At 51.7% G+C, this 27,771-nt stretch overlaps 1 protein-coding gene across 11 annotated transcripts in view; it reads left to right on the forward strand.

The window, feature by feature from the left end:
- Positions 1 to 27,771, forward strand: part of NOS1AP (nitric oxide synthase 1 adaptor protein) — a 277,936-nt gene that overhangs the window by 73,573 nt on the left and 176,592 nt on the right. For 6 of the 11 annotated variants that reach the window (XM_077887279.1, XM_077887280.1, XM_077887287.1 and 3 more), the window contains exon 2: positions 2,561 to 2,632. The exons of 2 other annotated variants lie outside the window; for them this stretch is intronic. In XM_077887279.1, the coding sequence (XP_077743405.1) occupies positions 2,561 to 2,632 (72 nt within the window). Of the gene's footprint in view, positions 1 to 877; positions 981 to 2,560; positions 2,633 to 20,228; positions 20,346 to 27,771 lie in introns of those variants that run through there. 3 more of the 11 variants (XM_077887283.1, XM_077887289.1, XM_077887292.1) reach the window with 3 other exon arrangements.

Below are 27,771 nucleotides of genomic sequence, written 5' to 3' on the forward strand. Positions count from 1 at the left end.
ACCATGCCAGGTCTCGAGGTCCTGGCTCTCACATGGTGGGGAGGGAACGTGAGTCCCTGGAGGTCTGCGTGCTCCAAGTTCAGGGCAGGAACCCTCAGGCATGCAGGGCCGGGGACCGGGAGCATGGAAACTGCTGGAACTCCTGTGAAGTTGGGCAATCCCAAACTTGGGCCTCATGTCGTTCTGGAATGTGTAGGTCACAGGCACATTGAGTGACGCTGAAGGGCCCCAGCAGGGCTCAGAGGGAGAAACACCAACCCTGCTTAAATCTGGCCCTACTCCTAGATCTAGGGGGTTTCACTTACCTGAGTGAGTTGCCAGGTGCCCTGTCCACAGGTCCACTGCTTCTGCACGTCGTGATGGGGCCGTCGCCTTGGGCTCAGGCTGCAGGGCGCACAATGCGTACCACCGCTGCTGGGATTGTCCTCTTCGGGGCATTAGCACAAACTGGATCAACCTAGGGGAATTTCTTTTGCAGCATTCAGCTTTTGGAACCCCCCTTACTGGGGCTAGCCTTAGCTCTGTTTCAGAAACAACCTTCTATTCCTGTAACCACAGGAAATATGGGATGACTATCCCTGAAGGGATGACTATGCTCCATCTTCTATTAATGCAGTCTTTGCTTCGGTAGACTTTTAAGTTATTTGGGGGCTGTTAATTTCGAGGCTATCCCCCAGACTATTTTATATAACTTGAACATAAAAAGGAAAGGTAGACCCAGTAGGTCAGTGTGGAATGGGATGGCGTGTATGAATAACTGCTACACCACGTATGCCTAAAAACATGTCCCCCCTCTTTTCTTGTTTGATCCTACAAAGGAATGACCTCAAGATGTTTCTGTATTTTTAAAAAATATTTTATTTATTCATGACAGAGAGAGAGAGAGGCAGAGACATAGGCAGAGGGAGAAGCAGGCTCCATGCCAGGAGCCCGATGTGGGACTCGATCCGAGGACTCCAGGATCACGCCCTGGGCCAAAGGCAGGTGCTAACCCACTGAGCCCCCCAGGGATCCCCTGTTTCTGTATTTTTGATCTAGCAATCCTGCTTGTAGAAATCCAGCCTGCAGAGCTCCTTGGATGAGCTCAGAGGTGTGTAGATGAGGGTAGTAGAAGCAGGAGTGTTAACACTGCCAATAAGGTAGGTGTCCATCAGCAGGGGAGCTGTCACAGGTGACATGCAGGCTTGTATGCATTGGCAGAGAAAGATGCCCAAGTCGTATTTAGAGTAAAAAAAAAAAAAAAAACCAAAAAAAACAGAAAACGTAAACAAAACCCTAACATGCAGGACAATGTGAAGAGAGTGAACCCTTTTTTACGTAAAATAAATTCCTTGTGTCTATAAATATGTGTCCATCAGCACACGAAAAGACATATGTCAAGCTCTGGGGGGAGGACTTTATTCTCTTGGCTCTGTGTGTTTCTGCATTATTTGAGTAGTGTTCTGTGAGGAAGTATCCGTATATTAAACATTAACCTGAATGTCATTGGTTTTAAAAACAACTCAAAAGCTTTAGGAGATTCAACATTTTTAAAATTATTTTATTTTATTATTTTATTTTATTTTATTTTATTTTTTATTTTATTTATTTTTTATTTTATTTTATCTTATTTTATTTTTTGTATATTTTTTTATTGGAGTTCGATTTGCCAACATATAGTATAACACCCAGTGCTCATCCTGTGAATGCCCCCCTCAGGGCCTGTCACCCAGTCAACCCATCCCCCTGCCTACCTTCCCTTCCACTATCCCTTGTTCGTTTCCTAGACTTAGGAGTCTCTCATTCAACATTTTTTTTTTTTGTAGAAGATTAAATTTTTTAAAGATTTTATTTATTCATGAGAGACCCACAGAGAGAGAGAGGCAGAGACACAGGCAGAGGGAGAAGCAGGCTCCATGCAGGGAACCTGACGTGGGACTCGATCCGAGGACTCCAGGATCACGCCCTGGGCTGAAGGCGGTGCTAAACTGCTGAGCCACCCGGGCTGCCCCAAGAAGATTAAATTTTTAAATAAAACATAATTAGTATGTTCCTTTCATCCAATTAGGACTTAGTCAAGTGTATGAAGTCTCTATAACATCCAGGGCTAACTCCTTGAAATGCCATTAATTGGAAAAAAGAAAAAAGGCGTATATTCCCTTTTTGGGGGAGGAGGGAGAGAGGAATGCTTTAATATAAACCAAGCATATTTGTGGAAGAGATTTATACCTTTTCTCATTTTATCTTGACCAAAATCCCATTTTACAGTGGAGACGAAGGCAAAGTACCTCGTCCCAAAGACAGTGTTGGGAGATTGCCACACCCAGGTCTTTCGGATTCGGGAGCCTGGCTGGTTGAACAGCATCCTCTGCTGCATTTCTGATCAAGAGCAGGATGGAATAGGTTTCTTGTGTTAACTGCTCTTTATAAGGGTAGAAGTCCTCCCCGAACGAGGCACTCCTTTGGCTCTTTCCTCTTCTGCTAAATAGGGAGCGTAACTGGAAGTCCTTCTGCTAACATTCTGTGGCCCGGGGCCCTTGGCACCCCTCTTCTCAACGAGTGCTTTGCTTCTTCCCTGCAGTACGTCGGAAGCCTGGACGTGCCGAGGCCCAACAGCAGAGTGGAGATCGTGGCTGCCATGCGCCGGATCCGGGTGAGTGGCTGGGGATGGGGCTGTGTGGACTCTGAACTGCAGCATCTTAGCTGTCAGCCCCAGGATAGTCCTGGGGGGTACCAAGGGGGCTGCACCCTTTGCGAACCCCAGACCTGTCTCCCTCTACTCTCCAGGGAAGCCGTTCTGAGTTGGGTGGTGGATCTTGATTAAAGGTGAGGGTGAGAATGGATGCGATGGCTGGAGGGGGTACCATTCTGGCCCCCCTCTCCTGGCCCGTGGCTTCTGAAACTGAGATGCACGGACCTTGAGAACGTGTAGGGTCTGCTGGGGAGTGAGCGAGAATGGTGAAGTATCTTTTTAATGCAGATTTTAGGGGAAACGTTTGATAACATTAATTGGCTCAAAACATTGAAAAGTAAAGCAATTTATTGTGGTATTACAAGAAGATTAACTTGAATCTTCAAGAACAAATGTGGGGTTTCAGCAAAATTTCCATGGTCAGTTGCTTTAGGCTCTGAAAGTGTGTCCGTTCTCTTCTGGCATTTTGGGGATCTTCTAGCAGAGTCTGGTTAAACGTTCCAGCCTGTGGCTTTATGACTCTGGTACGCAGAGCAGAGGCCGAACAAGAATTAAGTTGTCTTCTGATCACAGTGAAGGAATTTGTCCACGTGCTCTGCCCTGAAATAGAAGCTACTTTAAAGTGGTACATTTCAAAGGTAGGTTTGGGATTGGTCGAATGGAATTGTAGGACTTTTTAGAGAGAATGAGTGCTGGAGGTGGCCGGATGGGTCATCCTGATGCAGGCCAATCTGGGCTCTTTGTCTCCAGAAGAATCTACTACCTAAATGGAAAACCTATAGCAGATGTTGGGAGCTTCAGTTGGCTTTTTGCCCATTTTCCTTTTAGCCAAATCACCCTTTCCACAGAAACCTCAGTTCAGTGATGGTAGTTTAGGGAAGAAAATTAGTATGCTTGCTCCTGTTTCTCTGAGCAGTTCACTAGCTTTTGGGGCACCTGGGTGACTCAGTTGTCAGGCATTTGACACTTGATCTCAGCTCAGGTCTTGATCTCCGGGTCCATGAGTTCAAGCCCTGTGTTAGGCTCCATGCTGGGTATGGAGCCTATTTAAAAAAAAAACACAAAAAAAAATTTTTTTTTTTTTTTTTAAGATTTTTATTTATTCATGATAGTCACAGAGAGAGAGAGAGAGAGAGAGGCAGAGACACAGGCAGAGGGAGAAGCAGGCTCCATGCACTGGGGGCCCGATGTGGGATTCGATCCCGGGTCTCCAGGATCGCGCCCTGGGCCAAAGGCAGGCGCCAAACCGCTGCGCCACCCAAGGATCCCTTTTTTTTTTTTTTTTTTTTTTTTTTAGGTAACTTTTTCACTGCCTTGATCCTCCCAGTCATTCAGCGTTTTTTATTAAGTTGAATTTGTTGAAGCTATTAAAAAACAACAATGCTGTTTTTCACGGACATGGGAGTGAGTTGCTTCGAAGCACTTTCATATGGGTTCGTTCAGTGTTCACAGCAGGCTGTGGAGTGGGGGTCCTGTTACCCTCATTTTTTTTTTTTTTTTTTAGATGAAACTGAAGCTCAGAGAGGGGTCAAGAGGAGTCCCAGGGTCTAAGAAGTGGTGGGCATGTGGCCTGAGCGTAGTTCTGCACTTGATCTAGAGAGACCATGTGCGATTCTTCACCCCTGTGGCTTCAGGCTTGCCATGCAGCATATTCCCAGATCCCCCCCCCCCCCATTTTTTTTTCCTTTGCCTTCCTGCTCAGATAGAAAGCCCAGTGGCCTTGGCTGGGGGTGGGGGGTGGTTGGTGGGCTTCTCTGTGCGGCGATGGCCTACTGCTCTCCCTACGGTTGACACTATTGCGGCGGTAAGGACTGCATCCAGGGCTGGCCCGTCTTGGGGTTTCACCAAAAATGTCCCTCTTTTCTTCATATTTGACTAAGACACAGGGAAAAAGTTGTCATTAATACCTTTATCATAATTAGAGTTGTACCTCAATGTTAGCTGTCAGATGGCATATTACTCAGACACCAGAAAGGATGAATACCTACCATTCACATCGACGTGGACAGAACTGGAGGGTATTATACTGAGTAAAATAAGACAATTGAAGAAAGATAATTATCATGTGGTCTCACTCATGTGGAATATAAGATACAGTGCAAGGGATCATAAGGGAAGGAGGGGAAGTTGAGGGGGGAAAAATCAGAGAGGAAGACAAACCAGAAGAGACTCTTAACTCTAGGAAACAAAGGGTTGCAGAAGGGGAGGCAGGGGGTGGAGTAACTGGGTGACGGGCATTAAGGAGGGCACATGATGCGATGAGCCCTGGGTGCTATACTATATGTCGGCAACTTGAATTAAAATAAAAAAATCATGGAGTTCAGCTCTCTCCCATTTGTCTTGGAAAGCTGTGCATTTCTCAGGGGGCCTTAGACTTCCATCATTTCAAGGGAAAAACAAATGAGTCCCGCTGTTGCTAGAACCCAGGTTTAGCTTTAAAAGGGAAAAGGAGGGGGCACCTGGGTGGCTCAGCGGTTGAACATCTGCCTTCAGCCCAGGGCGTGACCCCGGGGTCCTGGGATCGAGTCCCTCCTTGGGCTAAACAAGTCCCCACAGGGAGCCTGCTTCTCCCTCTGCCTGTGTCTGTGTGTCTTCATGAATAAATAAATAAAATCTTAAAAAAAAATATTAGCTGTCAGTAGTAATAGTCACTGTTCAGCCCTTGCTGTGTGTCAGGTGCTTCATTTGGCCTTTTAGTGTAGAAACAGCGTATTACCTGTTACTTGCACCTACTCTAGATGAGGCGAGGATATTATCACATCTTGTAGGTGAGGAAACAGTTTGGGGTTGGCTCGATAAGTGGTTCTCGGTCAAGTTGCTGTCGGTAGGTGGAGCTGGCACTCGCGCCCAGGATGATGCTGTCCCCTCCGTGACCCGACTCTAGGATGCTAATTTGGGTGATGCGCCCACTTGGTGAAGCAAGTGGTTGGGACGTGGAACTTCCCGGGGCGGGGGGGGGGGCGCGGGGGGAGTCCACAGCAGAAACACCACCGTGTAGAAGGAATAGAGGGTCCCTGTGGGGAAGACATCACCTCGGAGCTGTGGAGGTTCGGGGCGTCTGGTAGGACTGTCCATGTGCCGGCAGCGGGAGCGGCCCTGTCTCCTCTTCCCCTGTCCCCTGTTCGGCCGTGTGCCAGGAGCTCCCCTCCCGACCTGCTTCCAGCGCTTCAAGGGCAAGCAGCTCATTAAATCCGAGGGGGGAATACATTGGCCACCAAGCTGCTGGGCCTGGCCGGGTGGCCACTGGGTTCGCCTGGCGCCGTGCGACAAGCACAGCATGAGCAGGGGGTGTTTTACCCCGGAGCCCCCAGTTCGCTGCTCGGTCCAGGCTGTGTTTTCTTTGCTTCCCTCCCTTTGAGAAGCTGTTGTGGCTGTAATTACAGCCGTCAAGAACTGAGGCAAGGGATTTCTGTGTAAAGGACTGGTCCTGACTTTCTTTTGATGCAGAATGGTGCCAGGCCAACGCTGGGCAGGACCCTTTGGGGTTGGGGGGGCCGGATGCTCTTGCAGGTTTGAAGACACAGGCCTCCCGGCTTGGCCAGCGCAGAGCATGAGCCCTCGGAGAAGCCGTCGTGATCAGGATCATGTTGGCCTGCGTCGGGGGGCCTTGCCAAGCCCTCTACGTGCCTGTCTCCCCATCTCTCCCTGCTCGGAACAGGGGAGGGAGTAGTGCAGACCGTCTCTGTCCCACAGAGGCAGGCCCTCCGAGAGAAGCGACTGGCTGGGGAAGGGGGGCCCGGGGAGGGGGGACAGACATCCTCAGGGCTGGGCCCGAAGCAGGTGTACGGGCCCCTCTTCCTGGCTCAGTTCCACAAACTGTGTGGTCGACTCTGCACCGTATTTCTGGACTTTGTTGATCTGACCCTTATTCATCCTCTTTCCCCTATTTCTCATTTGTTCTCTTGCCGTATAGGTTTTCTCTGAAGCTTCATGTTACCTGTTTCGGGCACCTTTTTTTTTTCTTTTGTAACGTGCTTTCAAGATGTTTTATTTTTTATTTTTTAAAAAATATTTATCCGACAGAAGAAAGCGAGCACACAGTCGGGGGGGAGCTGCAGAGAGAGAGGGAGAGGCAGACACCCTGCTAAGTAAGGAGCCTGATGGGGAGGCTCGATCCGAGGACCCCGGGATCAGGACCTGAGCCACTTAACTGACAGCGTCGCCCAGGCGCCACCCTCAAGATGTTCTAAATAATGTTTAAAAAACAGAACATCAAATGTGACCATTTTTAAACGTATGGTTCAGTAGAGATCACATCGTGCCGCGGGTCTTTCTAAAACTTCTTTAACTTGCAAAACGAACTCCGTATGAAAACACCAGTTCTCCTTCCCTTTTTCCGCCCTTGGCAACCACCTTTATACTCTGTTTCTATGATGGTGGCTGCTTAGATACCTCCAAATGGAATCCTACTGTATTTGTCATTTGGTGACTGGCTTAATTCATTTAGCATAATATCTTTGAGGGTCGTCTATGCTGCGGCATGAGACAGGGTTTCCTTCCTCTGTAGGACTCTGTAGTATTCAGTTGAATATAGAGAATTAACACATTTTCTTTATCCATTCATCTGTTGATGGACGACACTTGGGTTTCTTCTCCCTTTTCGCTTATTGTGAGTAGTGCTGCAATGAACGTGGATGTGCAAAATTTCTTTGGGATCCCTGCTTTGAATTCTTTGGGATCTATACCCAGATGGCAGATTGCTGAATCATATGGCAATTCTATTTTTAGTATTTTGTATTGTCTTCCATAATGGTCGCACCATTTCAAATCTTCACCAATGACACACAAGGGTTTCACGATTTTTTTTTTTTTTTTTTAAAGTAACGTGTACCTTCTTGGTGCTGGACCTTTAACCTTTAAATAGATGGGCTTTCCTTTTCTGGAAAGGATCTGTTAGAGTGGGCACCATAAAGCCCTGGGGGGTCTCTGGGGGAGTGGGTCTCGGGAAGCAGAGCATGCATTCACGGTGGATTGCCAGGCCGTGTGCTGTCACAGGGGCTCCCTGACTGAACGCCACGCCTGGCAGTGGGGGTTCCTTCTACTGGACTTCTGAGGACTGGGTTTGGGGTTGTGGATGGCCGTGACTTCAGTGTTACAGTGTCCTTGATGCGAGGTGACACCCAAGTGGATGACTCCTCGGGACTTCTTAGAAGACCTCTCCTGAAAGTGGCCTTTCACCTTCTGCTTCTCTGCTGCTCCCCAAGGAGAGCCACTCACCTGGCGTCCCTCTGCCTGGGCATACAGCCCTAGGTCAGGCTCCTGGTGCTAGGGTTGACTGTGCAGACCACGCACATGAACCCCTGAGACCTGGCAGGTGGTGGAGGAAGAAGTGAGGAGCGGGAGAGCCAGCCCTACTTGGCTGGGGAAGGGTGTTCAGGGCTTCCTTTTGCTCTGTGACTGTCACTGCTGTTAACTTCTAACTCCTCCATTTACAACGTAAAAATGCTTTCACGTGTATGTGATCACCCTGTGTGTTCTGGTTCTCCTGTTTGAGACGTAGGTAGGTGGGGCACTGGAGGAGGACGGGACCCCTGGGCTCACGTCCACCAGCATCATGTATGTGCATCCGTTCGTTCCTCCAGGCTGCAGATATTCCTGGAGCACCGTATGCTTTGTTACTACCTGAATATTCCGTTGGGTGCTGACGAGACCAGCCCAGGAGTAATCGTATGAGTTGTTAGGCGAGGAGCAAGAAGCTAGGAAGCGTGTAACTGGAGATCTAGCCCAATTTGGGGCGACAGGAAGGCCTTGTGGGCTCCTGAGATGGAGTCCGTGGCTGGTAGATGCTGCAGCCGGGTGACCCCCCGAGATGAGGATGTCGTGGCTCAGGGAGGACTTGCAGCCTCGAGGGAGCAGGTCACATCACCGCTGCTTCCGGGCCACAAGTGCTTGACTTCATGCCTGACCATCGCTATGTACTCCAGGAGTTTTTACTGAGTAACTTTTTGCAGCTTTAATGGTTTTCCTGGTAGAGTAGAGTTGTTTAAATCCAGTCTGTTCCGTACTGTGAGCACGCGGAATCCTTGCACGCCATCCGTTGTTTGAAGGGGACTGTGATTACTGTTCGTCAGTCAGTTTGTTGGATTTTTCAGAGGGGGGCAGCGAGGCCCAGGTCACACAGGAGGGGGACCCGGATCTTTGGGTGCCCGGCACCTTCCCCTGCTGCAGAGCGAGGCCCGTGGAAAGTCACTGCCCAGTTTTTGCTTTTTCGTTTTCTTCAGACAGCTTCTGGGAATTTCCGTTGTTGGGGAGTTAGGATGAATTCTGGGGGAGCTCTGGAGTCCTTCCGAGTCACGGGCAGCAGAGGTTTTGGGGTCTCTCACCTCACTGCCTGTTGTTTCCTCATTCAGGATGGGCCTCTTTCCCCCCGAGGCTGGTCCCCTTGTGTACACACTGACCCGGGTCGGTTCCCTCCTTGGTCCATCTGAAGCTTCAGTCTCTCTCCTGTTCTGTTTTATTGTTGCTGAAAAAAATCACCGTAAACTTACTGGTTTAAAACAACACAGGTTTGTTAGCTTACGGTCCTTGAGATGCATCTTACGGGGCTCTTTTTTTTTATGCTCGACCACTGAGCCACCCAGGTGCCCCCATGTCGTGATTCTTAATCACATCTGCAAAGTCCTTTTTGCCACATAAGGTAATGTCACAGGTTCCAGGGATGAGGACGTGGACATCTCAGAGGCCTGTTCTCCCAACCCCACCTGCCTTGTTTATTGCCTACAAGAAAGGAGAAGCAGGTAGAGCCCAGGTCGACCGAGCAGGCCTGCTGATCTGGGAGCGCATCCGTTCCCCAGTCTGACAGCCGCTGCGCGTTGGGCTTAGCGTGTTCTCCTCTGATCCCCGTAACAACCTGGGCAAGAGGCAAGTTTCTACTCCCCAGAAGCAACAGATGTTTGTCCTGCTTGTCGTCTGCTCACGATCCCAGTGTCTGAGAGGGTGCCAGCCAGAAGAAGGGGAGGAGAGAGGAGCGGCCGTGGCCCACCCACCCCCAGCTGTGCAGCCTAAGGAACCATCCAGGGTGGTTAGAGAAGTTCTGTGCGAGCCCGGGGTTGGCCTGGTTCGAACCTGGGCTGCTGGCTTGAAGGTTTCTGGCGGAAGGGGAAGGGTGGAACCAGCCCGCTGGCTTGGCTCCGCCAGCCTGCTGTGTGCGGAGGGGCATTGAGCACGCAGATGGTATTTGCCGTAATTTGCACGTCTCGTGCTCCAACATTTTTTTTAAATTATTTATTTATTTATGATAGTCACACACACACAGAGAGAGAGGCAGAGACACAGGCAGAGGGAGAAGCAGGCTCCATGCACCGGGAGCCTGACGTGGGACTCGATCCCGGGTCTCCGGGATCGCGCCCTGGGCCAAAGGCAGGCGCTAAACCGCTGCGCCACCCAGGGATCCCTCGTGCTCCCAACATTATGGCCAGTCCCTGCCCCTGCGCTTGTTAGCCTCCTCGGAAAGCAGCGCTGCGCCGTCAGAGCCCTCGATGAGGATGAGGAGTGACGAGGGCCGGGCTTGGCATCTTCTCCTTGATGGAAGGTGTAATGGTTAATCTTCCTCGTTTATAAAAGGGAGAGGATGATACTTCTTGCATCTCCCTGGTGCTATTGTCAAATCTGGGATAATGTGTGGAAAGAGACTCTCTAAGCCACGAAGGGCTATTCATATTCCTCTGTATCACTTTTATACCACCTTTTGGGTTTCAAAGCATTTTGCGAATGCAGATAAATGCCCCGAGAGACCCTACGCTGCTTCATGTGAGTCCTTTTAAGGGCCGGTGTCTTGCAGTTTTCAGCGCAAACATCACTTCCTTGGGGAGGCTGGACCTCCCCCCCCCACCCCCCCACCCCCCGGTTATTTTGTCCCTTCCCGCGTTCCTGGGCACCTCACCCCTGTCTTTGCAGCACTTGAGTGGCTTTGCAGACTGTCAGCGTGACAGCCTGTGCTCGGTAGACTTATTGAGTGACTGAAAGTATTAGTCTTCGGTGATAACCGTGTGAGCAGAAAGCAGTGAAGGCCCGGGAGGTGTGGGCCGGGGGAGCCGGGAGGGAGGAATGCTCTGGACTCTGGGCTTGAGCGTGGCACCTGCTGTCCTGTTACTCCCTCACCTTTAGAACCTGTTGTAGCTTCTAGAAGGGGAGCCTCCGTTGATGGACGGGAGAGGCATCTTGCTGCACCTTTGGTGCTGGAAAGGGGACAGACAGCTGTCCTTGCAGCTGAAGACCGCATTTCTGGGTGTGAGAAGACCAGGCCAGAGATCCCTGCGGGAGAAATGCGATGTGGCCCCACAGCTGCTGGTGCAGCCTGGACCTGAAGCCGTGTGTGCCTCCTACGTCCTAAAGCACTCCGAGCTGGCTGGTCCCCTGTGGTGGCTCGTCGGGCTGTGGCCCGGATGGGCTTTTGGCTGCGCAGCAAATAGCTTTTGCGGGGTCTGGTACAGGCTCACAATTTCCTGTCTAGTGGTGCCTTGATTTCCCCAACGTGGCCACCCAGGTGTGGCGTGGGCCCGTGGCCTTGAACACGGGGCTGGTGACCAGGAAGTGGCCAAGGCCTGCGCCCTCCCACAGCTCCCTGGTGGTGGTGATGACTCTTCCAGAACTTGTTCCCAAGGGAGGGAAAAACCCCCAACATAAAATGGCCCAGATGCCGCCTTGGGAGGACACCCAGGTGCTGGGTGGGCTGGTGGGTGGTCTGGGGCCGCGTCAGCCCTGGCCAGGGCCTCCTGTCCCTGCCGGGTCTCCTTCCCCAGAGCCCGGCGGCCTCAGCAGTCCCAGTGGCCCCCCTGTGTGTCCCCCTCTCCTGAGTGGTTCCCTCAGCATCTTCTGTTTTTTTTTTTTTTTTTTTTTTGGTCATTGTTTTCCTTCTCAAGTTCACAGTGGGCATGTTGGCCTCAGAACAGCTTTGGTGGTAACACAGGCCCACCCCCATTTCTCTCTCTCTCTCTCTCTCTCTCTGTCTCTCTCTACTCTAGCTCGGCCCTTTAACGCCCTGTGGCCCCTGTAACCAATTACTACAGATTAAGGGCTTAAAGCAACGTGAGCTTCTTGTCTTCCCGTTCCAGACGTCAAAAATTTGAACTGGGCCTTAAGTCCAGGAGTTGGCAGGCCTGCTTTCCCTCTTACGGTCCCAGGATAGAATCCGTGCCCTTGCTCTTCCAGCTTCTGGAGGCCGCCTGACTGCCTGCGCCTGCGACCCGCTTCCGTCTCCGGAGCCAGCAGTCCCGGCCCTCTGGCCTCTGCTCTGATCTTCCTGCCTTCCCCGCATCAGGACCCTTGTCGTTCCCCAGGCCTCTCCTTCCTGCCCTTCCCTGGCGATCCGGGGTAGCCCCCTTTGGCCGTGTGACACATTCCCAGGATTTGGGGTGGGGATGTCCCCATTCCGCCGACCACAAGGGGGATCGGAGTGTTAGGCTTGGAGCCGGGTTCGGAAAGGTTCCACCCTGTTACTGAGGTGCTCTGGTGCGGGGCCCAGACACCATCTGCTCAGATCCTGTCCTGTTTGCTGCCTGAACGACGGGACAAGTTTCTCACCCCGTCGGCCTTTGTTAAATCATCAGTAAAATTGGGATGTCGTCTTGGCAGATGTGTCTTACAGTTATAAATGTGCATATAAAGCGTTGAGTGAAGCCCTTTGCATGTGGATTGTGCTCTGTCAATAATAGTTTCTTCCCTTTTTTTTTTTTTTTTTAAAGATTAATTTATTTGAGAGAGGTCAGGGAGGGGCAGGGAGAGAACGAGAGCGAGAATCCCGAGCAGACTCCTGCCCGAGTGTGCAGAGCCCGGCATCACAGGGCTCGATCCCACGACCCTGAGAACACGGCTTGAGCTGAAATCAAGAGTCAAGCCCTCAACCGACTGTGCCACCCAGGCGCCCCCTTCCCCTCCTTTCTAACCAGTATCAGGCGGGGACAGTGGGGTCAGAAGACCGTGCAAACATAGGCACCCGGTCAAGGCTCGCTTTGGAAAACCTCATCCTCAGGTACTTTTTTCCTTCGTCTGTAGCCGAGGGCTTCTCAGAAGCGGTTCCGTGGCCCTCCTGGAACCGGTGGGTGTGTCCTCCGGGGCCTGAGAGTCCTCTGGAAGAATTTTAAAATTTGGTGTTTTCATTTGATCCTAGTGAAGTCCCATAAGCCTGTCGCGGCCTGTGGGGGGCCACCCTCTGCCCCAGTGCCGGGAACTAATGTATGGTCGCGGGTGTGTCGTCTGCTGCTGTTGGCACCGGGTCGTCCCCGCGCCGTAGAGCGAGGGAGACGTTCAGAACGCGTCTGCGATGGGCTCCCTGGAGCGGAGGGACGCACCACCGTGCTGTGCCTGGTTAGGGACGGAGGCCTTGCGGCACTTTGAACAGACGGGGGTTGCAGAAAATGGGCTTGGCGTGTGGGGCGTGGGACCACGGCAGGGCTCTGCGCACACGTGCGCCCTGGGGCGCATCTGAGCTTCTGACGGGTGCTTGTTCTGGTTAGGTCCTGTCACCTAACCTCATCCGCTGGCACCCGTGCCACCCCGGTTGTCGACGTGCTGAGCGTCACCCCTGAGCTGCCCTATGCCAGACTCAAAAGAACCTGGGTGACGTGGCTGGTGATAGGATCTCTGTGAAATAACAAAATCTTTTGTGAAGTTTTATTTATTTTTATTCTTAAAATTAAAAAAAAAATTTTTTTAGATTTAAATTCAATTTGCCAACATGTAGTATAACACCCAGTGCTCATCCCATCGTGTGCCCCCCTCAGTGCCCGTCACCCAGTCACCCGTCCCCCCACCCACCCACCTCCCCTTCCACTACCTTTCCTTGTTTCCCAGTCTCTCATGGTTTGTCTCCCTCTCTGGTTTTCCCCACTCGGTTCCCCTGCTTTCTCTTATAATCTTATAATCCCTGCCGCTATTTCCTCTATTCCCCGTCTGAGTGAAACCATATCATGAATGGCTTTAGTCTGAATTTATTGGGCACATAATTTGTGTCTAGTTTAGACATTCGTATCAGACCCGGATGCACGAGTACTTTGTATCTCGTTCCCACCATACCTGTGAAATGAGGTTGTGACGGACCTGGTTTGTCAGTCCTCGTTCTGGCCGCTGCTTTATCGGCCTGTGGTTCACATACCCTACAGTCCACCTGTTCCAGGTATTGAATTCATCGGTGTTTAGTCTATTCCTAGTGCTGGGCAGCCGTGAGCACAGTTGATTTTAGAGCATTTTCATCACCCCAAAAGGAAATGACGCCCCTCAGCCAGCACTTCTCAGTCTCTGCCCCGAGGTCCCCAGCCCTAGGCAACCACTTACTCTATTTTGTCTTTATGGGTTTGTCTTTTCTGGACGTTTCATCCCAATGGCTTCATACGATACGTGGCCTTTTTATGCCTGGTTTCTTTCATTTAGCATCCTATTTGCAAGGTTCGTGTATGTTGTGGCATGTATCCGCTCTTCATTTCTTTTTATAACCAATTAATATTCCATAGTATGGATACGTCACATACCACGTATTCATTCAAACACTGTGTGTTTGCAAAAATGTGTTTTTTTTTCTTTTCTTTAAAGGGGGGGCCAGACTATTGAACTTCAGAAAAACACTTGATGTGGCTTGAGCGGCGTGTGATGGGGAGGTTATAGCTGTCTTCTCAGCTGAAGGAAAAACAAATCATTGCTTTCTTAGAGGAACTGGGGCAAGACATTCTCATCAATATGAGGAATGGCGTGCTGAGAGCAGAACCTGATTTTTTTTCCTGTACTCATTTGGAAAAAAGAAAAAAATGTACTGACTCCTTTTATGAGCCGGTGTTCTCTTGGGCTCTGGGGATACAGCAGACTACAAAACAAAGTCCTTGTCTGCCTGGAGCTTATATTCTGGAGGTTGGGATTGGAGAGAGAGGAGGAGACCGTTAACTCTACTGTATCATGTGTGAATTCTCTGCAGGAAGACAAGCAGGAAACAGGATAGATAGTGTCGGGAGGTCGGGGGTGGGTGTTATTTTGTATGGATTGTTGGAAAAATCATCTGGGTTATGGTGACCTTTGGATTTCTAGAGATGTGAATATGGAAGGGGGAGGGAGGACCGTGGGACTTTCTGGAGGAAGATATCCGGACAGAGGGAACAGCACATGCAAAGGCCCTGGGGCAAGAAGGTCAGGGTGTCTGGAGACTCCAGAGTCCCACATGGGGATGGTCGATCACACCTCAGAGAATCTGGTTCGCTTATGAGCTACCTACTGAATGCCTGACCACACATGAGAAAATGCATTTATCTTTCCCCTGCATCTGTACTGGGCTGAAAAGTCACTCTGCACGAGAAGCTCTGGTTCTGTTCCTAAGGCGAGCAATCATCTGGGAACGAGTGTAACACGGGGGCAGAACTACTACATGCGTAATCCATCCACAGAGGACTTGGGAAGATTCAGTTCTTTCCAAAGCCAAACCCCCTTTTGCTTTTATTTATTTATTTTTAAAAGATTTTATTTATTCATGAGCGATTCAGAGAGAGAGAGAGAGAGACGCAGAGGGAGAAGCAGGCTCCATGCAGGGAGCCCGGTGTAGGACTCGATCCTGGGACTTGATCCTGGGACTCCAGGATCGCACCCTGAGCTGAAGGCAGACGCTCAACCACTGAGCCCCCCAGGCGTACCCCCTTTTGCTTTTCAAGAAGCTGTCTTTTTTTTAATATAAATTTTTTATTGGTGTTCAATTTACCAACATAAAGAATAACACCCAGTGCTCATCCCGTCAAGTGCCCCCCTCAGTGCCCGTCACCCAGTCACCCCCACCCCCGCCCTCCTCCCCTTCCAGCACCCCTAGTTCGTTTCCCAGAGTTAGGAGTCTCTCATGTTCTGTCTCCCTTTCTGATATTTCCCACTCATTTTTTTCTCCTTTCCCCTTTATTCCTTTTTCACTATTTTTTATATTCCCCAAATGAATGAGACCATATAATGTTTGTCCTTCTCTGATTGACTTATTCACTCAGCATAATCCCCTCCAGTTCCATCCACATCGAAGCAAATGGTGGGTATTTGTCGTTTCTGATGGCTGAGGAATATTCCATTGTGTACATAGACCACAGCTTCTTTATCCATCATCTTTCGATGGACACTGAGGCTCCTTCCACAGTTTGGCTGTTGTGGACATTGCTGCTAGAAACATCGGGGTGCAGGTGTCCTGGCGTTTCACTGCATCTGTATCTTTGGGGTAAATCCCCAGCAGGGCAATTGCTGGGTCATAGGGCAGATCTATTTTTAACTCTGAGGAACCTCCACACAGTTTTCCAGAGTGGCTGCACCAGTTCACATTCCCACCAACAGTGCAGGAGGGTTCCCCTTGCTCCACATCCTCTCCAACATGTGTGGTTTCCTGCCTTGTTAATTTTCCCCATTCTCACTGGTGTGAGGAAGCTGTCTTTATAGCCGTTTCTGCTCGGGAGTAAGAAATCATGTGGTTAAAAAAAAAAAAAAAAAAAGAAATCATGTGGTTGTTTCCGCGGGAGCATTTGAATACTGCCCAGCCCAGCGCACAGGTTCGTGCACGACCCACTTAATGCCCGAGGCCGCAGGGTTTCTCTGTCGCGCCAGGAGGATGGCGAGGACCCCGTCATTGCTGCTACACCATTTGTTCACGTTCCTGCCGTTGGTAACCGAGCAGCCGCTCCTTGTTTTGAGGACCTCTGTGGATTTTTTAGATATTCGTGATAAATACTCCTCAGTTTAACCCTTTGTAAGTGTACAGCTCCGTGGCCTTAGATACGTGCCCGAGGCTCCGCGTCCATCAGCACTGTCTGTGTCCCAAACCTCTTCCTTGTCCCCAGCCCGAGCTCTGTACCCGTTGAATGTTAATCGCCTCTTCTCGCCCCTGGTGACCGCTGTCCTGCCTCCTGTCTCTTCGATTTCGCCTATTCCAGATTCTTCCTGGAATCTCCCACAATGTTTGCCCTTCCCTGATGTATTTCGCTAAGTCGGATGCTTTCAAGGACCATCCGTACCGTAACGTATATCAGATCCGTTCTGATTGTGTAGCACGCTGTCCTGTGGTGTCTTGCGCTCGGCACGTCCCGCAGGCTGTAGTGCGTGGCCGTTTCCTCTGAATCCCGAGCCGCGGACTCCAGGACAGGGATGCACAGCCGAGGGGCCAGCGCCTCTCTGACCCCCGCTGAAAGGTCCGATCCATTTCTTACGAGCACTTCATGGTTAAGTCCACACTCGTGTCCGCTGTCCCTAATGTTAGTTTCCGGGAACCCCGTAAAAGGCAAGATTATCCCCGCTTTGCAGATAAGGGTCCTCAAGGGGGAAATGACTCACTCACACTAATGATCTTACTCTTGTCCTTATCAGTAATAACCAAATTTGAACACAGACTGCGCTGTGTCGCGGCGACCGGCTCCGGCAGAGGGCTTCACGAGTCCTCGGTCCTCCCCACGACTCTTGTGTGGCTTGGGCAGGATCGTGAGCCCGTTGTACAGATGAGGAAGCCGAGGCCTGGAGAGGCTCAGCCACTCGCCCTGAGTCACAGGGCTGATAAGGGGGACATCTGGGGCTCCCTCCAGAGCTTGACCCGGGTACAGTTGTCTTGCCAGAACCAGGACGGGCCTGCCGCCTGCCTACCCCTGGCTCAGACGTCCTCCGACGACCTGCTGCCAGGCCCTGCGTTACCAAATGTCAGGCCGGGCAGCGTCATCTGTGTCCCTGATTGTGCCTTGCTCCGGTCTGGGAACACTGCCAGACGCAGCCAGTGCTAGATGTAAATAAGGCCATCATTTGATTTTTATAAACTTCCTTTTAGAGCTTGAGACCTATATGACCTATATATGTCACACATATATCCTGTGCGACACCCCCCACCTGGACGTGCCAAAGGCGCCTTGCGTTCACTATGTGCAAGAACGGAACCCATCCTTTCCACGGTCTCGTCTCTTTGCTGCGAACTCTGTCCCAAGTCTTGTTTCTCCTCACGTTGGCTTGTCTCAGGGCAGGCGTCTTAGCCCTGCAGGAATGGAAGCCAGAGACCTTAGGACCCCCTTAGACCCTTCTGTGTCTGTCCCCACGCTGCTCATCTTTGCCACTTGTGCCTCTGAGAGGTTTCTCAAACGTGTGTCTCCCGTGAACCCCGACCTGGGGAGGAGGACCGCGGCCTTCACCGCACGGACTCTTGCAGTAGACCTCGGCATCCTCGTGCCCTGCCCGTCATCCTCCAGCTAAAGGCCAGGCTGAGGGAATGGTCCTGCTTGACACCATTTGGTGATGGTTTGTCGCCTGTGGGCTGGAGGCTGGAGTCTGCTGGGCGCCTCCGGCCATGGGGCGGTCCTGCCTTCCCCTGGGTCTGGGAAGCACCCGCCGCTCTGCGGGGCCTGGGTCTGTGTCCTCGGGACTCGGCCTGGCTCCTGCCTCTCTCCCCATCTCCACCTTGGCCGCCGTGTCCTTGTGTCCCCAGGGGCTCGGCCTGTGGTCCTCCTCCTAAGAGCCAAGGGGGGACTTTCTCAGCTGCTCGTTCTCCTTCAGTAGAACAGGTGCCGTGTCAGCCCCGTGGGAGCCACCGGCGGGGACGGGCGTCTGGTCCACGGCCGTGCCTGACCCGTGGCAGACGTCGCGGCGGTCGTGGGAGCCCCATCCCATCTCTCCATCCCAGCCGCGGATGTGACTGCGGGGAAGCCTTGAGCAGCCCTACCACTGTCCTTTGCTGGAATGTTCCCCCCCTGAGCTGTTCTGGGCTCGAGCCCACGGGGTGTTTCCTGTTTCGTGGCTGGGACTTGGGGCAAGCTCACATCTCTGGACCGTAGGCTCCCCCTTGTAAAGTGAGGGGCGTCTGCCCTGTGGCCTCGTTGCTGCTTGGTGCAGGTTAGAGGAGATGCGGCGTGAAGGCTTCGTAGACTGTCAGGTGCACGTGCAGGGAGGCGGCTGTTGCACCCAAAAGGCGGTGAGACGGGCGGCACCGGCCCCTCGGGCAGGGCCCCTCAAGGGGACAGTGTCCCCCCTGGTGTGGCCAGCCTGGGCTCGGTCTGGTGCTTCCATCTCCAGGTGTGGGTGGAAAACCTGCTGTGTGTGCCTAGTCTGCGTGGCACCTGTTCCTCCGACTTTTTTCTCTTTCTTCCTTCCTTTCTTTCCTTTCTCTCTCTCCTTCTCTCTTTCTCCCTTTTTTTTTTTTTTTTATCTTTTTAAAGATTATTTATTTGAGAAAGAGTTTAGGGGATGGAGCATAGGGAGAACATCTTCAGGCAAGTCCTCCACTGAGTGCGGAGCCCGAGGCGGGGCTCGAGCCCACAACCCATGAAACCAAGAGTCAGATGCTTAACCAACCGATCCACCCGGGTGCCCCTTGGCTTTTCAATGGCGTGAAAAATAACAGTGCGGCTGCCGCTCCCGAGCCCCTGCCCCCGCTGCCCCGTCCTGTGTCCCCGTGGAGAGGCGTCTCGCCGCGTGGCAGTCGTCTGCGGGAATGACAAGTCCCCCCTCCGCAGTGAACTCAACCCTGCCGTCTAACTGGCGGGAATCACCTTTGTTAGTGTGACACTAGCTGTTTCCTCAACCACTAACCCTCTGGAGAGGATTTGGCATTCCTTTTGGCCGCTGTCAATGGTATCCTCACCACAGGGCTTGTTAACTGGGGGCATGCACATCCTGGCTTGCTTGTGCCAAGTGGATCTTTGTTTATCCTGGCCCAGGAGGAGTTGGAAGAGAAGGCGGTTTGAATAGTTCTGGGTGTATATTTGTTGCTAATATTTTAAAACTTGATTTGGTGCCTCCTTAATCCCCCCCCCCCCCGAGATTTATTTATTGTAGAGAGAGAGGCAGATCACATGCACGCAAGCAGGGGGAGGAGCAGAGGGAGAGCATCTCAAGCAGCCTCCCTGCTGAGCGTGGAGCCTGATCTGGGGCTCGATCGTAGGACCCTGAGATCATGACCTGAGCCTAAATCGAGAGTTGATGCTTAACCGACTGAGCCCCCTTAATTCTTTAGGGTTATGAACCGAAAGCCACTTCATGGAAAAACCAGGAAAGGACAAGGAGGGGATGGTTTCATTGCTTCCAGGTGACCCCGACATCAGACACCTGTAAGAAGCAAGAGTCTAGTTCAAATATACCAATGACAGCAAGTCCATCCTTGGGCTCATTCGTTGTTGCGTAACAGGAGCTGTTCTAAGCACTTGGCCTGTGGTGCCTCCCTGAATCCTCCCAACTGCTGTATGAAGAGGAGCTTCAGTGCCTTGCTCTGGGTCACACGGTCACCTAATGGCCAGGAATCTGGCTCCAGAGCCTGGGCTCCGTCCTCACTGTCTCTGAGGCAGACCCACGTTCCCACTCAGGACGTACCCTCGTTCCAGATCATCTGTAGTCGGACATCGTGTGTTAGCACAGAATGCTGCCTTGACCTCCCCGCCAGGCCTCTCCCTGCACAGAGTCCGCGGTAGTCCCCGTGGGCTTCATCCTGTCCATACTGGTTCTGTCCCGTCTCTGCTTCCCCAGAGCTGCTGGTTGAGCCAGTTTGCTCAGGTGGGGCTTGCAAACAGACCTGCTCTCCCCTGGTCCTCCGCCAAGCGCAGCTGGTGCAGCTGCAGCAGAAGCTGATCAACAGGATCAGGCTGCTCAGAGGGAGGCTGGGGCAGCAGGGTCCCCGGGGAGGCCGCCTGCTTGCTCGGAAGCCCAAAGGCCTAGAAATCCACGCGCAGTTGATGTGGGAGCTGTGATCCTGCTGAAGCTCGTGGCTGTTTGGGTTGGTTTGTCTCTCCTTCCCTCCTTCCCTTCCTTCCTTTGTTCACTGAAACACCAAGAATGAGGTCCTAGGAAAGGTAACAGGTCGGAAGGCGGCTCCGAGCCTCTGAACGCTTGTCTGCTCTGGATGCTGTAGAAAGCTGACGTTCCTTATTGAGCAAGGGGCTTTCTAGGGGCTGAGGTGGTGCGGAGCTGGAATCCAGTCTGGCTCGGTTCAGGCGTGATTGCCGAAACCAGGCCTGCTTTGGGGCTGGGCTGTCTGCCCGGTGTGAGGCTCAGACCCCACGATCCTGTCCCTTGTGGGGAGCTGGGCTGGTGGTCTTCTCGGCCTTGGACTTTGAGGTCAAAATAAAAAAAATTACAATCTCCTGACTTGGGATTTTGGAAAGCACATGGGATGCTAAGCAGCAACCGCGCCGGGTGCCACTTCCAGAGGAGGCTGTCCGCGGATGGGTGGTGGGCGGCCCTCGGCCTTCGCTTACCGCTCACCCTACTGATCGGAAGCCCTGAGCTGACTCTTCTCCTGGCACCTGCTGGCTTCTGCCCCAGCCTTGTCTCCCCGCTCGGCTTTCTTTTCTACAGAGCTCCTTTTCTCAAACTCGATTAGATGTCATTGTTGGCTTGCTCATGTGGTCTTCTTCATTTCGCAGGGATGACGCTTAATTTAAGTAAGAGTTTGGCTGCCTTTACGCTAAACAACTACACCCTGCCAAGGGGCCGGTGGGGAGTCGGTAGCCAGATTGTTTAGTGAAAGACATGGTATTGATTTATGATTTTCACTTTAATCCATTCCCAGACACGCCTGCATTTAATTGCATGTTGGGGGGAGGCGGGCACTCAGTTGCTGCTTTAAGAAAGAATCCGGGTGTCCTGTGTGCAGAGAGGGGAGGCCCTCCCGAGTATGCATGCGGGACCGCTGCGCGTGGGGCAGGTGTGCATCCGGCCTCGGGGAGGCTGTGCTGGCAGGGCTGGCGGGCTCCTCCTCCAGCACACGGCTGCTAGACCAGCATGAGGTCTCTCGCGGCTCTGCTCAATCGCCGTCCGTGGCTCCCTGCTGCCCGTGAACGAAACACGGAGTTCTCCGCTGGCGGGCAGGGGCCTCCCGGGCTGGCTCCACTGTGCCCGTCGAAATTTCTTTTCCATCGTTGTCCAGTTCTTTTTTTTTTTTTTTTAATTTTTTTTTATTTATTTATGATAGTTACAGAGAGAGAGAGAGGCAGAGACACAGGCAGAGGGAGAAGCAGGCTCCATGCACCGGGAGCCCGATGTGGGATTCGATCCCAGGTCTCCAGGATCGCGCCCTGGGCCAAAGGCAGGCGCCAAACCGCTGCGCCACCCAGGGATCCATCGTTGTCCAGTTCTATGGGCAAACTATCTTGGTGGTCTTTGAACGTGTGGTGTCCAGTTGGGCCTGCCTGTCCTCTTCCTCCCTTTCTCTGGAATTCTCTGCCTCTGCTGCCTGCCTGCTGTCCAGTCTTCAAGGTCCACTTCAAATAAAAATCTTTGCTAGGAAATTCTTCTGATTTCTCTGAGCTCTGGCTCAACTCTGCTGCTGTTTCTTTTCTTTTCTGTTTTTTTTTTTTTTTTTTTTTTTTTTTTTTTTTGTAAGATTTTATTTAAGACAGAGACAGAGAGTGCATGAGCACAAGTAGAGGGAGGGGCAGAGGGAGAGGGAGCTCGATGCAGGTCTCGATCCCAGGACCCTGAGATCATGACCTGAGCCAGAGGCAGACACTTGACCGTGCTTAGGCCACCCAGGTGCCCCTCAGCTGCAGTTTCTCTCTCTCCTCGGGTGTATGTTAGCCTGCCTTGTAATAGGATTGTTCTTATTAAATTGGGACTCCCTGAGTGTCGTGACGCTGTTGGGTCACGTGTGTCCCTGCCAGGATGGGGCTCAGTTCCTGGAGGGTTAACACTGAGCATTTCCTGAGCGAGCTCTGCGCCAGTTCTGAGTGCTACACCTCTCCAGCTGGGTGGTCCTCACGGAGCTTTCAGGGGTGAGAGTTGTGTTGAATCTGGGTGGGGGGGCTAGTGGGGGGCCGGGGGGTGTCATGAGCCATCTGAGTAGCCTGGCTGGTACGGAGGCTGAGGGTTGGTGGCCCGGTACCCAGGCAGTGCGCTGCCCCACCTGCTGTCAAAGACCCATTCTTCTCTAAACACACGGGGAGTTCATCTCTGCTCAGTGGCAGTCTGCTTTTTAAATTCGTTTAAATAAGCTTTTTACTTTAAAATGTTACTAGGCGGGCAGCCCAGGTGGCTCAGTGGTTTAGCACCGCCTTTGACCCAGGGTGTGATCCTGGGGTCCTGGGATCAAGTCCCACATCGGGCTCCCTGCATGGACCCTGCTTCTCCCTCTGCCTGTGTCTCTGCCTCTCTCTCTGTGTATGTGTGTCTCTCATGAATAAATAAAAATCTTAAAAAAAAATAAAATAAAATGTTACTAGGCTTACAGAATTACCGTAAAGAAAGTACAGGGGTTCCTATATCCGCCTCCCTGACAACCCCCTTTCCCCCTCAATGATTGGTATGGCCTGTGGATGACAATGGATGAACTGATAACAATCCATTATCATGAACTAAAGTCCCTACTTCGTGGAGTTTCCTTAGCTGTTCCCAACGTCCCTTTTCCAGGATCCCGTCTGAGCTGTCCTGTTATGTTAAATCATGGTGTCTCCTTCAGCTCCTCTTGGCGGTGACAGTTGCTCAGCCTTGCCTCGTGTTTGACAACCTTCACAGGTTGGAGGATTACTTGTTGGGCATGTTGTGTAGAGTGCCGCTCAGTTGGGATTTGTCTGGTGTTTTTTTGTTTTTTTTCTAATTTTTAAAAAAAGATTCATAAGAAACACACAGAGAGGCAGAGATACAGGCAGAGGGAGAAGCAGGCTCCATGCAGGGAGCCCGACGTGGGACTCAATCCCAGGACTCCCGGGTCACACCCTGAGCCACAGGCAGATGCTCAACCACTGAGCTACCCGGTTGCTGCTGGTGTTTGGTCCTGAGTAACGTGTTTGGGGAAGAAGAACAGTGTCCTTCCCACCACAGTCTGTCTCGGGCCGGTTCTGTCCATACCGTTGATCCCTGTTGATGTGAACCTTGATCACGTGACTCGAGGTAGTGATTCTGAAGTGAGTTTTTCTCACTTTCTATACTGTCCTCTCTGGAAGGGACAGTCCCTGTCACCCACAGCTAGAGCGGGGAGTTGTGTTCTGCTTCCTTAAGGGCAGGGTACCCACGTAGGCTGCATGGACTTCTGCGTGGAGATCGTCTCTTCTCCCCCATGCACTTCGTCAGGCATTGAGTTATGTCCGTGTAGACTCACTAAGACTTATTTCATGCTTTGGATTATAACTGCGACTTTATTCTATCGCCCACATTGTTCCTGCTCTGACCACGGAGAGCTCATTCACTTGGGTGATAGAACCCTATCAGCATATGGGGGTCTTTGGGGGGCACTTTTTTTTAAAAAATAATTTTCTGGCCCTACAAGATGCTCCAGGCTCATGTTGTAGATTTCCTGACCTAGTTCTAGAATCCGCCATTTCTGTAGGGAGCCCTAGTTCCTTTCACTGGAGAAGGGGGTCAGGAATCCAAGATGCTGTGGGCTCCAGGTCTGATCCATTACCCCTGGACTCGTTCCACCCTCCTCATTCTCCCCCTCCCACGGTGAGAGGACTGGTTCCCACCGTGCGCTCCCTTCATTGTCCAGTTCCAGTGCAGTGGTGTAAGCTGTGAACCCGGGCCCCATGGGGACACGCCGGTCCACTCTCGTACGTACACGTGTACTTGCTTCTGCCTTTAGCTCTGTAGACTCCACGGTCAGGCTCCCACGTTACTTGGGCCAGCACTTCTACCCCCACCTCCCTGGGGGGGGCGGTTTCATACGTCTGTGACACGTTTAGATTCTTCTGTAGTTTGTCCTTCCACCCCGGCTTGTCCCCCCTCTTCCCTGCCCCCCAACCTCCCAAGTGATTTCTGTCTTAATTGCGTATATTAAGGGTTACTCTTGTGCTGTGGAGTTCTCTGGGTTTTTGACCGATGCTTAGATGTCTCGTATTTGCCATCACCGGGTCCTACAGACTAACCTCACTGCTCTAAGTAATCCTCTGCTTCACCTGTTCGGCTCCCCCTATTTGCACATGCCTGGCGGCCACTGTGGACACAACCTCTCTAGCTTCGCCTTTTCCAGAACGTCTGTCCTGTGATTGGAATCACAGTGTGTGGCTTTGTCCTACTGGCTTCTTTCTGTCTCTGAGCCATGTGCACTCAAGAGTCCTCCAGGCCTTTTTGTCACTTGGCAGCTCGTGGCTCTTCACTGCTGTGTAGTATTCCTCGGTGCCGTGGGCCGGCCGCCGTTCGTAGGTTCAGCCTTCCTCACTGGAGGATGTCCCAGTTGCTTCCAGAGTTTGGTGATTATGAGTGAAGCTTCGATAAACATTCCCGTGCAGATTTTTTATGTGAACCTAAGTTTTCAGGATAAATGCCTGGAGGCTTCCACCTCCCCTTCATTTCACCTGGAAAATGTCAGCACGCTCTGAAAACGACCAGTTCTGTTGCTGAGCTGCCCATCTACTGACCTGCTTTCCTGTTTTTCTTTGAGTGGCACGCATTGCCACCTGCGTTGCTGACAACTTTTATTTATTTATTTTTTAATTCTGGGAGGTAATATGGGGAAAATAGGGTGACCTTGTGATTTGGAACAGCTTTGCAGGAGTCGGGGCTTAGTGGAGCCTTGAGGATCCCTCCATGGTGTTGACTAGGAGCTTAACGTGATCCCTGAAGCTGTTTTCACCTTGGGTGTGGCAGGAGGGCCAGCAGTCCTGGGGAGTTTCCTGCAGCTGAGCCCTTCACCCCGTTGTGACTCTGGGGAGGGGCTGGTGGCTCACCTGTGGCCCTTTCAGGCCTTCGGGTCACATTGAGGTGGCAAGTCTGTTCTCCAGGTAGGTGAGCTGTGTGCTCTGGTTACCCAGTCACTGGTGTGAAGAGGCCCAGGCCCAGAACGCCCTATATTTATGGGGGCAGGTGGCTGGCCTGTCCAGGTGTTAAGCTTCAACATCCTCCGTGCACTAGCTTTTGTTTTATTTTTAAGACTTGTTTATTTGAGAGAGAAAGAGAGAAGAGGGAGTGAGAGCACGAGCAGGGTGGAGGGGTACAGGGAGAAGCAGGCTCCCCACTGAGCAGGGAGTGATGTGGAACTCGATCCCAGGACCCCAGGATCATGACCTGAGTGGGAGGCAGAGACTCGATGGACTGAGCCCACCCAGTCACCCCTGCTTTTGTTTTATTTTTAAGACACCTGCACTGACTACTTGCCATGTAGCAAACAGTATGCTACTTTTTCATCTGTTTAATCCTCATAGTGACCTTAGGAGGCGAAGTTTTCCATTTTAGAGATGAGCAAAGTGAGGTCGAGAAGGTTAAATAGTGACAGAGTTAGCATGAGATTGAACCCAGCTCTTGATGGCCGAGCTTCTCGGTCCCCCACGCCATCTCTGGAGGGAGGCACGACTTGGGGGTGACATGCACGTGGCCTTGGAGGCATGGGCTGGGGTGACGTGTCCTTGGGCTCACCTGGGATGCACGGCTGCGTGGGAACTGCTGCAGGAAGGGTGGTTCCTGGGCGAGTGAGAGGCAGGGCCTTGCCCTGATGCTTTGACTCTCCCTGGATGCTGGGCCAGGCTGCTGGCTGATTCAGGCTTAAGTTGTTTTCATTCTGGAAGTTGTCAAATTTGTAAAAGCAGATGAGGTGAGTTCCTTGTATGCCTGTCACTCAGGTACTTGAATTATTAGGATTTTGCAGTTTCTGCTTTCTCTCTCCTGTCATAGTTTATGTTTTATTTGTGCCTTTTCTTGTTTGTTTGGAACAACATCCATGAGGACACTGTAACCGTTGGCTCACCCCCCCGATCTGTGTGACATCTCTCCTTTGTTGGGATGATTTTCTCACCGTTGCGCATCACGTGGTTGTGGCGTGTTTGTTTCACTTCACAAATATTTGTATTGTCCCCATCCTCTCCGTACCTTTGTCTGAGTCCTTCACAAATATGAACTTTATTTTAATAAATTATTAACAATATTATTCCTCATAGTGATCTCCTAAAGTAGGTATTCTTTTTTTTTTCTTTTAAAGAAATTTTAGAGTTGAAAAATCTCTATCAATTTTTTTTAAATTTAGAAATGATGAAACCAAAGTACGGAGAGGTTGAGTAACCTGCTCTGAGTCATGCTGCTAGTAAGTGGTGTAGCCGTCCTTCAAACCCAGGCTGTGTGGTTTCATAACCTGGACTCTTAATTGCCACCCTTGTGCTAGAAATAGGATTAATTCAAATACCATTACTGTTGCCCATTCCCCAGTACTAGAGATACGGGAAGGAAAAAAGGAGCTCTTGGCCTCTAGATGCCCCCAGTATGGCGAGAAGGGCCTGAAAACCAGTAAATATTGTAGCACAGAAGAGTAAATGCTCTGTAGATGGGAAAGATCACGCAGGACCCCCTGGGGGAGCCAAGGTTGGCCTCACAGAAGCCGGGATCCTGGAGCTTGGGTTGGAAGGATGGACGAAGGGGAGGGAAATCCAGGCGGAGGGGTCCCCAGACTCTCGAGGGGGGAGAGCACAGGGCAGGCTGGAGAGAGAGGCATGTGGCACTGGATTCCTCCGGCCACAAGACATGAAGGCACTGCCTTGCCCACAAAGAAGCTTTGACTTTCTCCTGCTGCTGCTGGGGACCTGTGGATGCCTTTTAAGCAGATGAAAACACGGTGAGGAAGGGGTGTGTGATACTGAGCCCTTTCTAGGGGCAGAGTAGAGCATGGATCGAGGGGAGAACAAGATTAGACACCTTCATTCGTGCTGGCAGGAAATGCTGGGCCCCAGTGGAGCCACAGTGGGCGGGAATGAAGAGCATGGATCTGAGGGTGAGGACCAGGCGTCCTTACTGTGCACGGGTTCCTTCTCAGGACTTCGGAATTATGGGGTCGCCTAGGAAAGCAACAGCGTTCATAACATCTGCACCTTCACTGATGAACTGATTGCTTATAAAATGGCCCTGGGGCACCTGGGTGGTGCTGTCGGTTGAGTGTCCAACTCTTGGTTTCAGCTCAGATCATGATCTCAGGGTTATGAGATCAAGCTCATGGGGCTCAGTGCGGAGCCTGCTTCAGACGCTCTCTCCCTCTCTGCTCCTCCCCCACTGCGTTCTTTCACTCTTTCCAATAAATAAATCTTTAAAAATCAATCAATCAAATGGTCCTAATGGCGAATGTGCCGTAAGGTGACCCCCCAGTGCATCATGTCCTTGTATTAACCTCCCTCCCACTCCCCCATCGAGATTGTGTCCCTTTATAGTAGACTGTTTGGAGCAAGAGCTTCTCCTGAAGGCTTAGAAGAGCCGCTGTGTCTGAGGGGTCCTGTGGAAAGGAAGTGGGGCAGTGC

This window comes from Canis aureus, chromosome 38 (genome assembly GCF_053574225.1).
Source record: "Canis aureus isolate CA01 chromosome 38, VMU_Caureus_v.1.0, whole genome shotgun sequence".
Taxonomy (NCBI): domain Eukaryota; kingdom Metazoa; phylum Chordata; class Mammalia; order Carnivora; family Canidae; genus Canis; species Canis aureus.